This window comes from Desmodus rotundus, chromosome 2, assembly GCF_022682495.2.
Source record: "Desmodus rotundus isolate HL8 chromosome 2, HLdesRot8A.1, whole genome shotgun sequence".
Lineage (NCBI taxonomy): Eukaryota > Metazoa > Chordata > Mammalia > Chiroptera > Phyllostomidae > Desmodus > Desmodus rotundus.
The window spans coordinates 209,140,215-209,153,500 of record NC_071388.1 but is presented as its reverse complement, the minus strand read 5'-3'; the positions used below and the strand labels follow the sequence as shown (position 1 = coordinate 209,153,500).

Sequence of the window (13,286 nt, the reverse complement as noted above, 5' to 3'; positions counted from 1 at the left end):
AGGGAGGGCCCTGAGCCTCCTAGCTGCTGTCTGCACAGACGGCTCCCTGTGCAGCCTCGGCTGTTCTCCAGGAGCAGACAGGCACCGTCCCATCTCAGAGCCAGCGAGGATGGGGTGGAGTGAGGGCACACTCCTGGCACTTAGGACACAACAAAAAGGACAGCAAAGCAAACAGCTACATTCAGATTAGACAGGGTTCACGCCCCAGGGACACAGCTGGCCTGGCTGGGGCCAGCACACAAGGCACTGGGAGCCTGGACAGCTGAGACCGGTCAGAGATCCCGGGGGAGTCCAGACGGAGTAGCTGTGGAAAGGAGATCCAGAGAGGCCTTCCACAACGTGCTTCCTATTTAGTTTTTATTTGTGCCCATAAGAAACTCCCACCTCAAACTGACTGCCATTTCAGTGATCTGCTTGGATGTGGTTATCACTGCACTTCGGTGGGAAGCGCAGTAACTCATCAGCACCCCCAGGATGAAAGAGGACAGAGGAGGGCAGCGTGACAGACCATGAGGCCCCCGTGCCCACAGCTCTGGAGAGGCTGCCCTGCAGCTCTGCTTGGGGTTGGCTCACGCACCGCCCCCCGTGCCGTGCAGTGCGAACGCCTGGTCCAAGCGTTGAGACTCCGACATGGCTCCCGCCTTACGGGACACAAGAGGGGACAGCCCCTCCACGCCTACGCCCACAGCTCCTCCAGGGGCTTCTGTGCAGTGGCCTGGATGGCTTCCTCAGACAGCATGCGGATCTCCTTGTGGACGTCTTCAATGCTTCTGGAAGCGTTGACCATCTGTTCCCATGGAGGTATTGGGGGGGGAAGAGGATGATTAACGCTTCTCACCGTCCTTGGTGCACATGGAGACCGCGACGGGATGGGGCTCTGGAAAGGCACCGTGCAGGCCCCTCGAGGTCCTTCACCGCACACCTTTCTGATCCGCAGCCCCGGCTGGGCAGGAAGGGCGTTGCTTGTGTCCTCGGGACGAAGCTGCCCTGCATGCCGGCTGTGGCCCAAGTGCAGGAGCAACACCCCATCCTGCTGCGGCCCCCCCCCCCCGTGCCCCACGTTCCTGTAGTGTCCCCCCATGAGCCCCCTCCCAAGTACGAGCAGGGAGCTTAGGCCTGGATGAGGGGCAGAGTGCGCAGTGCCTGCCAGGCCACACTCCCGCACCTCCTCGTTCACACGTCACGTGCTGCGCCCTGATGCAGAGAGCACCAGGGCCTTGGTCGGGAGGAAGGGAGCCAGCCCACGGAAACTGGTCTCCACTGGGAGGGGCATACGGGCACTGCAGCCCCCTCTTGCCATCGACCTAGGTCTCAGCCACGAAGAGCTTTGGGAAGGCTCCTGGGGGCACAGACATACTCGGAAAACCTAGCCCTGCATGTGGCCTGGCGGTGGGAGTGTGAACGGCTTCCTCCAGACCTGTCCTACAAGACAAGGAACTACTTGGGGCCACGGGAGACGAAACACCACGAAGACCTGGAAGGACAGACGAGCACCGCTCGGGTCGGGAGGAAACGTTTTGTTTCCAGACTCACTCCCTACTCGTCTCCTTTCTTGGCTGGTTCCTTGGAAGTGTGGAAGTGTGCTCTGAAGGGGAACCATTTCAACCTGGTGGGACTGCCTGACTCTGGGTGTAGTATGAGATACTCCCCCAACACGAGCAAAGGCTGGCTGAGACCTCGTGCTGTCCCCCTCGGGAGGAGGGAGGGCCCGTTCTCACCCCAAAAGGGACAAACGGCTCAGCACGCACAAAAGAGAAACAAGCCCACCCGGCAGCAAGCTCACACCACCTGACCCTGGTGCGCAGGCGCTCAGGTGTGCCCAGGACAACAGCAGGGGGGTCAGCCTTGACATCACTGGCAGGACAGGGGTGCGTCTGCAGGGAGGGAGGAGTGAGGCTGACACCTGGCACTGAGGCCAGGGTGCCAGCTGACAAGCACTGAAGATGGGGAAGCGGAGCCATGGGTCTGGGGCTGGGGGAGGGTGTTGGGGCTCAAGCACCCCGAGCCAGACTGGCAGAGTAAGGCGCCGTCTCAGACACAGGCGACCCTCTCTGCCGTGCCGTGCGTTGATGCCCTGGGGCTTGAACTGCACAGGAGGGTCTGGAAGGAGGCAGTCCCGACTTCCGACGCCAGGACGTAATCAGCAGACCACAGGCTGAAGTGTGACTCTTCCATGATGTGGACAGCGCCATGAGCAGCGAACTCCATCGGGAACTTCACGTTCCGGATGACAAGGTCGCATGGCAGGTGCCCAGCAGAGGGTGGGAACCCACTGGGGGGTGGGCTCTGGAAAGGGCCCACTAGGGGTGCTGCTGCTGTGTGGCTGGTCTCTGTCGAACTGTCACCTGACCTACCCACGTGGCACCTAATTCCCACGCCATGAAAAGCCACTGAGGGTTGGGATTTGCCCTATTCCTAAGGGCGCCCCGCGCTCCCACTGCAGCTCTGGCTTTGTGGGTTCCGCTCACCTTCCAGTTCAGGGTCCTGTCCCCCATGAGCTGGTGGAAGCGTTGCAGCACCCGCTCCTGGAAATCCCTGTTCTCATAGCGCTCGCAGCCGAACTCACCCCGCTTCACAGCCTCCTCCAACTGCAGCTGAAGGAACATGACTAGGTCCGGTTTGGGGAGACCCATGTCTGGCTGCTTGCACCAATGCAGGCAGAAATGCTGCAACAGAGAAACCAACAGTCAGAGAAAGAAGCCAAGTGGGGTCTAGCGTGTTGTTTCAAAACTCACCAAAAAAGGAGCCCTGGCTGGTGTGGCTCAGTGGATTGAGCACCGGCCTGCAAACCAAAAGGTTGCTGGTTCAAATCCAAGTCAGGACACATGCCTGGGTTGCAGGCCAGGTCCCCAGTAGGGGGCGTGTAAAAGACAATCTATTGTTGTACCTCTCGCATATAGATGTTTCTCTCCCTGTTTTCTCCTTCTCTTCCCCTTAAAATTTTTTTTTTAATTCATAAAAAAGGGGAAAAAAAGAAGCTATCATTTTTGGAGATACCAAGAAGTGAGGCTTCTCACCCAGTAGTGGCTTTTTATTTTTTAGATTGTGAATGTTTTGCTGCCTCTCCCCTCTGGTTTGACTCTGTGAGCACACTCGCACGTGGACGGAGAGCACTGTGGTGGTAGGCGCGTCACTCGTAGCCAGTGCTAAGGCGGTCACGCTGAGGCAGCCCTGCACCCTCTGGCCAGGCAGACAGCAAGGCCACGTGACACTGACCCTCGAGGCAAACCAGACACAGCAGCCCTGCAGTGGGGAGCAGTGGACCAGGAATGGGCATGGGGCCTTCGGGCGCACCCTTCCACCCACACATCCACCAGGGTACGCCCCCTTTTCACAGACAGGCAAGATGACCCGCACCCCCAGCAACCGGCCCTGTGCGTGTTTCCTTGCTCGTGCCACTCTAACTCTGAGGTGTCCCACTGCTGGAGGAGAAGGCCAGGACTCACAGCTACAAGCCTGGGGCTGCACCAAGCTGGGCACTGACCCTGCCGGGCTACCCCGCAGCCTGTACTGAGCAGCCCAACAGGAGGGTGTGCGAGACCAGCCCACCAGCGATGGGTCAGCCCTTTGTCATGTCTTCCCTCCACAGACAGAACTGGAGCCCAGGCCACGAGCCTCAGTGGGCTGGGCGGTGTCCCGAGGAGTGAAAGGTCGCTGCTTTGACCCCTGGTAGGGGCGCCTTCCTGGGTTGCAGGTTGGCAACCAATCGGTGTTTCTCTCTCATATCGACACTTCTCTCCCTCTCTTTCTCCCTCCCTTACCCCTTCCCTAAAAACAAGTAAAATTTTAAAAAATGTGAAAAGCGAGCAGCCTGTGCGTCGCAGGAAACTGTCTGCTAAAGGAGGCCCCAGCCAGATGGGGGGAGCTGGCAGAATGAAAAGGTTACCATCCTGCAGCCCTTGGTGACTCAGTGGTCACGGGCCGTCGTCATGAGAGGCGAGCCCTTGCTCCCTGAAGAAGCCTTGTGACAATGAAATCGAGAACACTTTCAGGCCAGGAAGCAGATGCGGGAACCCAGTCATGGGAAGAGATGGAAGGGACACTTCGAAGATGGGCCGCAACGGGACTGTGACTTAGCCCCACAGCCTCTGAGGCACTGAGGGGACGTCACGGAATGACTGCTGGAGAACTTTTCTGGGGTGAGGTTATGTTTTTAAAAAGTTATTTTGGGGAGGCTTCCAGCCAAGATGGAGGCATAGGTAGATAAGCTTTGCCTCTTTGCACAACCAAAAGGACAACAACCAATTTAAGAACAAAAAATCACCAGAACTGCCAGAAAACTGAACTGTGTGGAAGTCCAACAACGAAGGACTTAAGAAACACTCATCCAGACTGGCAGGAGGGAGGAAACGGGCAGCTGGGATGGAGAGGATGTGTGGCCAAAGCAGCTGGTGTAGCAGGCGGTCCCACATTCGCGTGCAGATAAATGGAGGAACAACTGGGGAGCGAGACAGACCACGCAACCCAGGGCTGCAGCTCGGGGAAATAAAACCTCAAAGCCTTTGGCTGTAAAAAACCTGTGGGGGCTGTGGCGGTGGGAGAAACTGCCGGTCTCTCAGGAGAGTCCGTTGGAGGGGCTCACAGGATCCTAGAACGTACACAAGCCCATCCACCCGCGAATCAGCACCAGGGCAGCACGTAGAAGGGTACAACTCACTTGTGGTCAGCGGGGAAGTGACTGAAAGTCAGCTGAGAGCCAAGCACGCAGCAGTATTCCCGCTCTGACTCTCCTAGACAGGCAGCGCCACAGTGCAGTGACCTGGGTTGCTCCACCCTGGTGAATACCTAAGTCCCCGCCCCCTTACAATGTTAACAACTGAGCTGAGACAAAGAAATATGGCCCAAATGAAAAAACAGATCAAAACTCCAGAAAAAGAACTAAGCGATGAGGAGATAGCCAGCCTCGCAGATGCAGTGTTCAAAACACAGGTAATCAGGATACTCACAGAAATGATCGAGTGTGGTTGCAAAATAGAGGAAGAAGTGAAGGCTATGAAAAGTGAAATAAAGGAAAATGTACAGGGAACCAACAGTGAAGGGAAGGAAACTGGGACTCAGATCAATGGTGTGGACCAGAAGAAAGAAACATCCAACCAGAAAAGAATGAAGAAACAAGAATTCAAAAAAATGAGGAGTGGCCTTAGGAACCTCCAGGATAATTTGAAACGTTCCAACATCTGAATCATAGGGGTGCCGGAAGGAGAAGAACAACAGCAAGAAATTGAAAACTCATTTGAAAACAATAATGAAGGAGAACGTCCCTAATCTGGCAAAGGAAAGAGACTTCCAGAAAGTCCAGGGAGCTCAGAGAGTCCCAAAGAAGCTGGCCCCAAGGAGGAACACACCAAGGCACATCATAATGGCATTAGCCAAAATTAAAGAGAAGGAGAGAATCTTAGAAGCAGCAAGAGAAAAGGACACAGTTACCTACAAAGGGGTTCCCATAAGACTGTCAGCTGATTTCTCAAAAGAGACCTTGCAGGCAAGAAGGGGCTGGCAAGAAGTATTCCAAGTCATGAAAGGCAAGGACCTCCATCCACGATTACTGTATCCAGCAAAGCTACCATTTAGAATGGAAGGGCAGACAAAGTGCTTCCCAGAGAAGGTCAAGTTAAAGGGGCTCATCATCACCAAGCCCTTATTATACAAAATGTTAAAGGACTTATCTAAGAAAAAGATCAGAAACTATGAACAGTAAAATGACAACATACTCACAACTATCAACCACCAAACCTAAAAACAAAAGCAAAAACAAAGTAGACAAACAACCAGAACAGGAACAGAACCACAGAAATGAAGACCACATGGAGGGTTATCAGCGAGGAGGGGGAGCGGGGAGAATGGGGCAAAAGGTGCAGGGAATAAGAAGCACAAATGGTTGGCACAAAATAGGGGGAGGCAACGAATAGTATGAGAAATAGAGAAGCCAAAGAACTTATATGTTTGACCCCTGGACATGAACTAAGCGAGGGGTAATGCTGGTGGGAGGGGGGACACGGGAGAAGAAAAAAGGACAACTGTAATAGCACAATCAGTAGAATATGCTAAAAAAAAGTTATCTTGGGGATGTGCACCGGAGCACTTTTGAAGGAAATGATAAAGAGTGTGGTGGGTCACAGTGTGGGTGGTTTATCGTCTTCTCTGCTGGTACATATTTGAAACTTTCTAAACAAAAAGCAGAAGGGAAGGGGGGCAGTGCCGCTGCAGCCGTTCTGCTGGGAGGCCCGGGAGAAGCCTGCTGACGGGCCACTCTGGACAAAGTCCCTTTGTCCCTTGACAAAGGCCAGAGTCCCACGAATGAACATAAGCACCGTAGGACTCACAGTGTGACGCCCCAGCTCCCAGGCCCCAACCGCGCTCTCGACAGTCACAGCTGGTGGTGTCCCACCAGGCTGGGCAGCACTCACCTCTTTGGCGCTGGTGAAGGCGACGCCGGAAAATGCGTATCTGTCCACAATGAGTGTGACGCCCTGACTTAGCTTCTCCTTCATTAATGGCCTAAAAACAGAAAATGCTTCTGAGCCACAGACCTGGCTCCACAGCCCCTGAACTGTCACCCTGAGGACATGGTTCAACCATTCAGTCACCTCGGGGGTCATGGGACAGTGACTTGTGACTTTACTCCTATTTAAAAAGCTCTAGATCTTTTCTTAGAAGATGCTAGCAAAGCCCAGCATGAAAGACAAGTCCCCTGATGAATCTCAGGCATCAGAGAGCAGAGCGGTAGGGAGGGCTGACTGTAGCCAGGAGGCAATGCAGGGCGTGTGCCCTCCCCATGGGAGGCCGTGGACTTCTCACCCAGGTGACAGCAGCCTAGAAAGATGTGCAGAGACAGAGGGCTGACATCAGCAAGGAGCACTGCTTGCCCCTTGGGGAACAGAACGGTGTGTGACACCAGTGACCTGGCGAGGCACACAGGAGTCGGGGTGGGGGGGGGCGGCACCTGCAACAGCCTCGTGCACGAGCGCAAACCACGAAAATGCTACCTAATCCACAAAAGGAAGCACAGCACGTGCGCAACAGAGAGGACGCAACTGTGTGAAGAGCGAGGACGGTGTCCGTAAGGAGACGGGAACCTGCCTCCTGGCAGGACACCAGGAAAACAAAGTACAAACGAGTGCACGCCAGCTACCTTTTCTACAAGGTGAATCAGGACGACACATACGTTTCTGCTTTTCTGGCAAAAAGTAAAAAATAAAAACCATTGGGAGGGGACACTATTCCCCATGGGGTAGTACAGGTGTTAGAAGAGGTGAATGGGCTGGGCAGTGACCTATTTTGTGTGGTTTTGACCTTTAGAACCATCTGCTTTGTGTAGTCGAAAACCAAAGTCAAATCACCAAGGATGGAAGAAACCCTAAAATCGTACATTGACACCCCACATGGACACGGCCCTCTCTGTGCCCTCCTGCTAAGGGCAGAGTGGGGCACCAGCCCTGGCCACTGGGCAGGCTCCGAGGTGTGGGCTGCAGCCGGGACTTTGGGGGGCCAGGAGCCTGGGGGGTAGGTGTTGGTGCGAACTCCTGAGCTGCCCCTCTAACATGCAGAGGATGCCTGAAACCAGATGGTACCAAGCCCCGTGTATACTGTTTGCTCCCCTATACATACATACTTTAGGCAATTTCACGGACAGACTCGCTCCTGCCATATACTGACCTCAGCTTACAGCATTCTTTCCTTGAAGGAACTTCCACCTTTCACTTAAAGGAAGCCCTTTGTGGTCTCTCCAGTGAATCCAAATGGCCAGCAGCCCCCTTGTGAGCTTTGGGGCCATTGTGAAATAGAATGAGTGGCGTGAACGCAGGCACCGGCACGCCGCAACGGCTGGTCTGATGGCTGAGATGGCTATGGAGGGACCAGCGGACAGCATCCAGGCTGCAGAGACGCTGGGCAAAGGCTGCGTCACGTCCCTGGAGGGACAGTGGACAGCTGAAGATTTTATCCTGCTACTCGGAATGGTGCAGTTTTAAAGTTCTGGAATTGCTTATTTCTGGAACTCTTCACTTAATATTTTCAGACCACGGTTGGGCGTGGGGAACTAAAGCTAAAAACTGAAACCACAGATAAAGGAACGTCACAGACGCAGAGATAGTCAACCCCTCAGGAGCAGTGGGCACACTGGCCCCCCAAGGCTGGTTTCTAAACACCATTCGCCACTACAAGAACAGCTGGTTCCTCAGCTGGAGGGGAATACAAGAAGCCTAAGCCCCTTGTCACACCAAAATTACACTCTCAACACACGAGGCCCAGGAAAGCAGCACATGGGCACAGGAGCCAGCCTGGAGAGCCTCCCGCCAGGCACATTTGGAGCAACCTGAACAGCAAACGACAGGAGCGGCTTGTGACCCACTGAGCGAAAGAGAATTTGTGTCCACACCGACGCTGGATGGGTGGGGAGCTGGGAAGGCCCCTGCTCACACAGAGGCCACTCGCATGTGTGTGAGGACCAGGGTCTGAAAGTCACCGTCTAAAACCACAACGGCTGCCTAGGACCACCACCGACGGGGACTGCAGAGGGCCGGCGTTTGCCAAGGGGATGTTTCCAGAGTTCTGTGGTATTTCCCCTTCTGTTACCAGGAGAGACAGTCACTCAGGGGGAGGGCCTGGCCAGTACCCTCCTTGCAAATGATCCAGGGGGCCTGCCACCGACCCAGCGCCCTCAGGACCCAGTCACCTTACTTCTGTGGTGTTCCTGCCAAAACTGCACAGCTAAGTCTGCGTGTGAGGCAACAGCAAACAAATGCTGCACTTTATAACGAGCGGCCTATAATTCTTTTAGAGTGTGAATGGATGATAAACGTGGCAAATGTTAATCAGAGGGGAAGGTTGGTGAAGGGCAAATGGGAATTCTTGGTGCTATTCCTACAACTTTTCCCGTTGATTGAAATTATTTCAAAATGAAGTTTAAAAACAGGTAGAGAGAAAACTGCTAAATTGTTGCAGGAAGTAAGAGAAATCCCCGATTTTTACGAGTGAGTTCCTGCTCGGGAGTGTGTATGGCTGTAGCGGGTCGGCAGACTTTGATACAAGGAGGTGGGGAGGGGTCTGGAGGACGTCACCCTCACTGTGTGTGAGATGCCTGCCGGGACCACCACCGACCCAGTTCAGATGCAGCAAAGCTAAGGGTGAAGATGAAATCGCTGGAGAAAAGAACCGGTTTCTCACAAAGTGCTTCAAGCACCAGGGCAGATTCCAAACAGCAGAGGCTCACTTAGCACTTGCTCCTCGCCTGCCTAGCCAACTACACGTGACGCCCCCCACACCAGGCCTAGGAGGGCACTAGTGTGGTTGAGGGCTGAGCAGGACCAAGGTCACACAGATGGTGGACAATGGTGCCACTTGTGAACTCCGGCATTTGACCTGTCACCCAAGGACTTCTCAGGTCTCAGAGTGACAGTAATGGCCCGAATGGCCTGCAGGGGGAGCTGTGGGCGTTGTGGCAGAACAGAATGACAACTAAGGTGCACAGCCCTCCATGGCCCCATTTAAGTAGCTAACATTACTTCTCCTTTTTGAATTGGACTTATATTGCTTTTTTACACAGCCACAAAAACCAAATCAATTATATCCATAAACCGCGTGTGTAAAATTATAATATAAAACTGGTCTCGGGGTCTTAGATTGGGGAAGGCCTTTCCAAGCAAGACACCAAGGGAAGCACAGAGAAAAGCAGGCTTGCCTGGAAGGAGGAGGCAAAACCCCTGACTGTCCATCAGCATCTGCTGTGAACGCCCTTCCAGCAAGCAGGCTGCAGCACTGGGGCAGAGCGAGGCAGGGCAGCCTGTCGGCTGTCACGGGTCTGCTGGGCAGTTAGAGCAGCTGCGAAACGGCTTGTGTGGCGGGGCCCCATTTATTTAAAACAAAGCAACTCGAATGACGTGTGCTATCTACATGCAAGTAAAGGGAAGTAAGAGCCTCTGAAAACACACCCCATCGATCAGCAAGTTAAACGCCGAGAGGAGGACGCCATGAAGATGATGTGAACGGGACGGCCAAGGATGGAGCACTAACCTGAACCGTAAACTTCAGCTACTTGAAGATCCAAACAAGAAGGCTTGGGGAGCAGGAGGGAGGGACAGGGGTACCGTGCAGGTGAGTACTTTTTGATTAGCTTTTCTGTGTCCCTAAAGCTAACAAAAGAAAATTAACTAACTACAAAGAGGGTCAGGTAGGAGGACGAAAAGGCATTAACCATACTCTCTGGGAGCGCACAGCCATTAGGCCCTGGTCTCGGGGCTGGCGAATAAAAGAACCATGCAACGACCCATACAGCCTCCGCCTCACTGTCAACACCACTCAGAGGCAAGGGCTGCACCCACCCCCTCTTGAATGTTGAGGAGGGGCATTGCTTTTACACTTGTTCCCAGCGGTTCGCAGAGAAAAGCAGGTGCACGGCGTGATCCTCCACTTCGCTCTTCTTTTTCAAGTAAGAATTTAAAAGTTTGCCAATTTCAGTCGATCTTTCTAAAAAGAAAGAGAAAAACCAGAAAAGTGAGGCTTTCCACTTAAATTAGAATAGTTTGGGCAGAACGTCTAGTCCTGGACTCAAGTCTAAGTTCTAGTTTTGTTTTACTACCTCTCTCCACAGGTTCAGACCTGAAGCCACAGAGTTTCCGAGACACTCTGGCGGGAAATGCTGGGGGCGGGGAGCTGGGTAGAAAGCAGTTACCTCAAGGGGAGTATGTTTGTCTCATATTTGCAGAGTGACTACCCTAAAGATCAGAACGACATTCAAAACAGCATTTCCCCCACTTGCTTATCCTGGTTTTGTGACCTTAAGCTGTCTATTGATTATCTGAGTAATGATACTTTTAAGTACTTTCGAGATCAATATTTTACTTTGAAAATTAAAAATATGCCACAAAACCCCTCAGAGGACAAAGAACAAAACAAGACGCTGAGACATGGATTACAAAACAGCGCCGGCGAACTTCTGTGGATGACACAGTCTGGACTGCGAGGACAGTTTCTCGGGTGTCCATGCCCTTCCCACCCGTGCCTTTTCCTGTCCCCCAGCCACAGATCAATGCACAACAGCACAGACGCGGCGCAGCTGAGGGACAGGGCACAGCGACCACAGGAACCACTAACTAGAAAGCCGACGGCGCCCGCGGCGCTCAGCTAAGTCCGCTTCACCAGGGCCGACTAAAGTGAGGAGGCCGGTGAGGCTCGTTGTCTTCAATCCCAGACCGTTTCAAAAGAGACAACCTCCCTACCCGCCCTCAACCACAGACGCTGCAGATTCGGGAAAACGGACAGGGCGAGCTCGGCGGACACATTCGGTCCCTGGGCCCGGGCTCTCCCGCTACCCCCGAACCTCCAGCTCCCCCAACTTTCCTGCCCTGCAGGACCGCCCGCGCGCCCCACACACCGGGGAAGCGCAGCAGCTCAGCGCGGTGGCCATCTGCGCAAAGCGCTTCCACCAGCTTGCCGCTCTGCGTGCTCTTCCCGGCGCGGTCCATGCCTTCCAGCACGATGAGAGCACCGCGCCGGCCCGCCATCGCGCGCCTTCTACAGCCCGCCTTGGCCCCGCGCCGCCGCACTTTGGAAGGCCGCCAAGAGCTCCTATTGACTGGCGTCAGCGGCGGGCACTGGGACTGGCTGAAATGGGGCGCCGTCGGAGACGCGCGCTGGGATTGGTTACTATTTCCAAGCGTTGATCGGATTGGCTAGGACTGACCGCCTTTCCCGGCGGAGTCTCCGCCTTCTAGGCCGGAAGCCTGGCCCTCCGACACGAGAGAAGGCCTGCCGGGTTGCACTCAGAGTGGGGGTAGGGGCGTGCTGCCTGAAGCGGGACAGCGGCGAGTCTGCATCGAGTTGCGGTGGAAGGGTGGCGCGGGCCGCTGTCGGAGCTCCGGAGCAGGCCGCGCAGTTGCAGCGCGCGCCGGGCTGCGGCCGCTCCGATGGCGTCCTGCAACGCAGGCAGGACTGTCTGCACCGGGCCACGCGGCAGCCCTAGAGAAACGCGCGTGGTTACTTTAGGTCCTAATGCTCGGGCCTTGAAAGCTCCGTGACTCCCACTTGCAAAGACGACAGTGCACACCCTCAGAGAGAGGAGTGAAGGGATTGTTTCGTCTGTGTCCCACTCTGTCGTGTGGGGACTGACCAGGAGCGGGGGAACGGTCACTGTCGTGGAGAGACGACACGTGTAGTGTGAGACGAGCCCTGGCATCTAGAGAGCGCTTGATAATGTTCGCTGTTGTGTCTCAGGGACATCAAGCTGCGGGGGCATCTTCCAGGTGACACTGCGCACTTAGGGGGCTGCCTTTCTCTCCCAACAAGGGCACTGTTCTCACAGGAGGTTCCTGTCCTCCGACCTTTCTAAACACAACCCCTCGAAGGCCCGTCCCCGATACCGTACCGTTGTGGAGGCACAAACATTCAGACCCGAGCAAGCCAGGAGCTACATGTTCCTCTGGGTTAGGTTGCCGGAGACAGGCGCTGGTGCAAACTTTGGAGGCCACTGTTTCGAGGAGGTGGACGAGCAAAAATGTAGACGTGAGGTTCCAGGCTGTTCTCCAGTGAGCTGTGGAAACCACCTGCCTCATCGCTGCAGACGGAGAGGGCCTCGGGTTGAGAATGGCAGAGCCTTCCCGCCAGACTGAGACCACCCGCCGCCCCATGCTTGTGCCAAGATTCTTGGCGCATTTTCAACCTTCCGGTTCTCGGTGGTTGCGCAAGTCCCTGATGGCAGTTTATCCAAGATACCTACAGCAGCTTTATGTGTTCCTGATTGACCCCTCCCTGATTTGGTCTTGAGTTTTGGAAGAGTGATAGATTATATTGTTTCAAATTATTTGCTTCCCTTCCTGATGTTGAGCCTGGCTATGAGACTTACAAACGCCACTGTAAAGTAACCGCAGCACTAATTCAGCCAGAAGCCTCAACAGCAGTTTGGTTGGCCGGTGCCCCTCCTGACCCCAACCTGGGAGCAGCAAGTATAGAATGAGGGCTGCTTTTGCACCTGGATTCACAAATGTTCATGTCTAGCCCCGGAAGCTAGAATGAAGACATACAGCCGCAGTAGCACCAGCAGAAAATAAACTGTTGTGACCTAAGTCTTAGAGACTTTGGGGTTCCTTGTTATTGTAACACAAACTAATGAAAGCTCATGACACAAAGACTTGCCTAATACTGACTTACGTAGGTGAGCAATATCCTGTCGTCTGATTGATGTTTTGCTCTAAAACATCCATCTCATTGCTGTCAAAGGGATGAAGGGGTTAGAGTAGAGGACAGAGGAAGGCCCTCCCAGTGTTGGACACATCCCATGATAGCCTTGTACC

The 13,286-nt window shown here is 54.4% G+C and overlaps 1 protein-coding gene across 1 annotated transcript; it reads right to left on the bottom strand.

Moving 5' to 3' along the window:
• Positions 1-343: 343 nt before the first annotated feature.
• Positions 344-11,560, bottom strand: DTYMK (deoxythymidylate kinase). The gene is made up of 5 exons (XM_024564279.3): positions 11,372-11,560; positions 10,356-10,464; positions 6,408-6,498; positions 2,469-2,666; positions 344-787 (listed from the first exon to the last, which is right to left on the bottom strand). Exons 1-5 carry the CDS (start codon positions 11,499-11,501, stop codon positions 677-679), a joined length of 639 nt encoding a protein of 212 aa, XP_024420047.1. The 5' UTR covers positions 11,502-11,560; the 3' UTR covers positions 344-676.
• Positions 11,561-13,286: the final 1,726 nt, after the last annotated feature.

Coding starts and splice junctions, on each gene's coding strand:
- DTYMK (XM_024564279.3), bottom strand. CDS start 11,501: ATGGCGGGCCGGCGCGGTGCTCTCATCGTGCTGGAAGGCATGGACCGC. Junction 6,499..10,355: donor GCGAACCGCTGGGAACAAGT/GTAAAAGCAATG, acceptor TTCTGTTTTTAG/GCCATTAATGAAGGAGAAGC. Junction 788..2,468: donor ACAGGACCCTGAACTGGAAG/GTGAGCGGAACC, acceptor CCATGGGAACAG/ATGGTCAACGCTTCCAGAAG.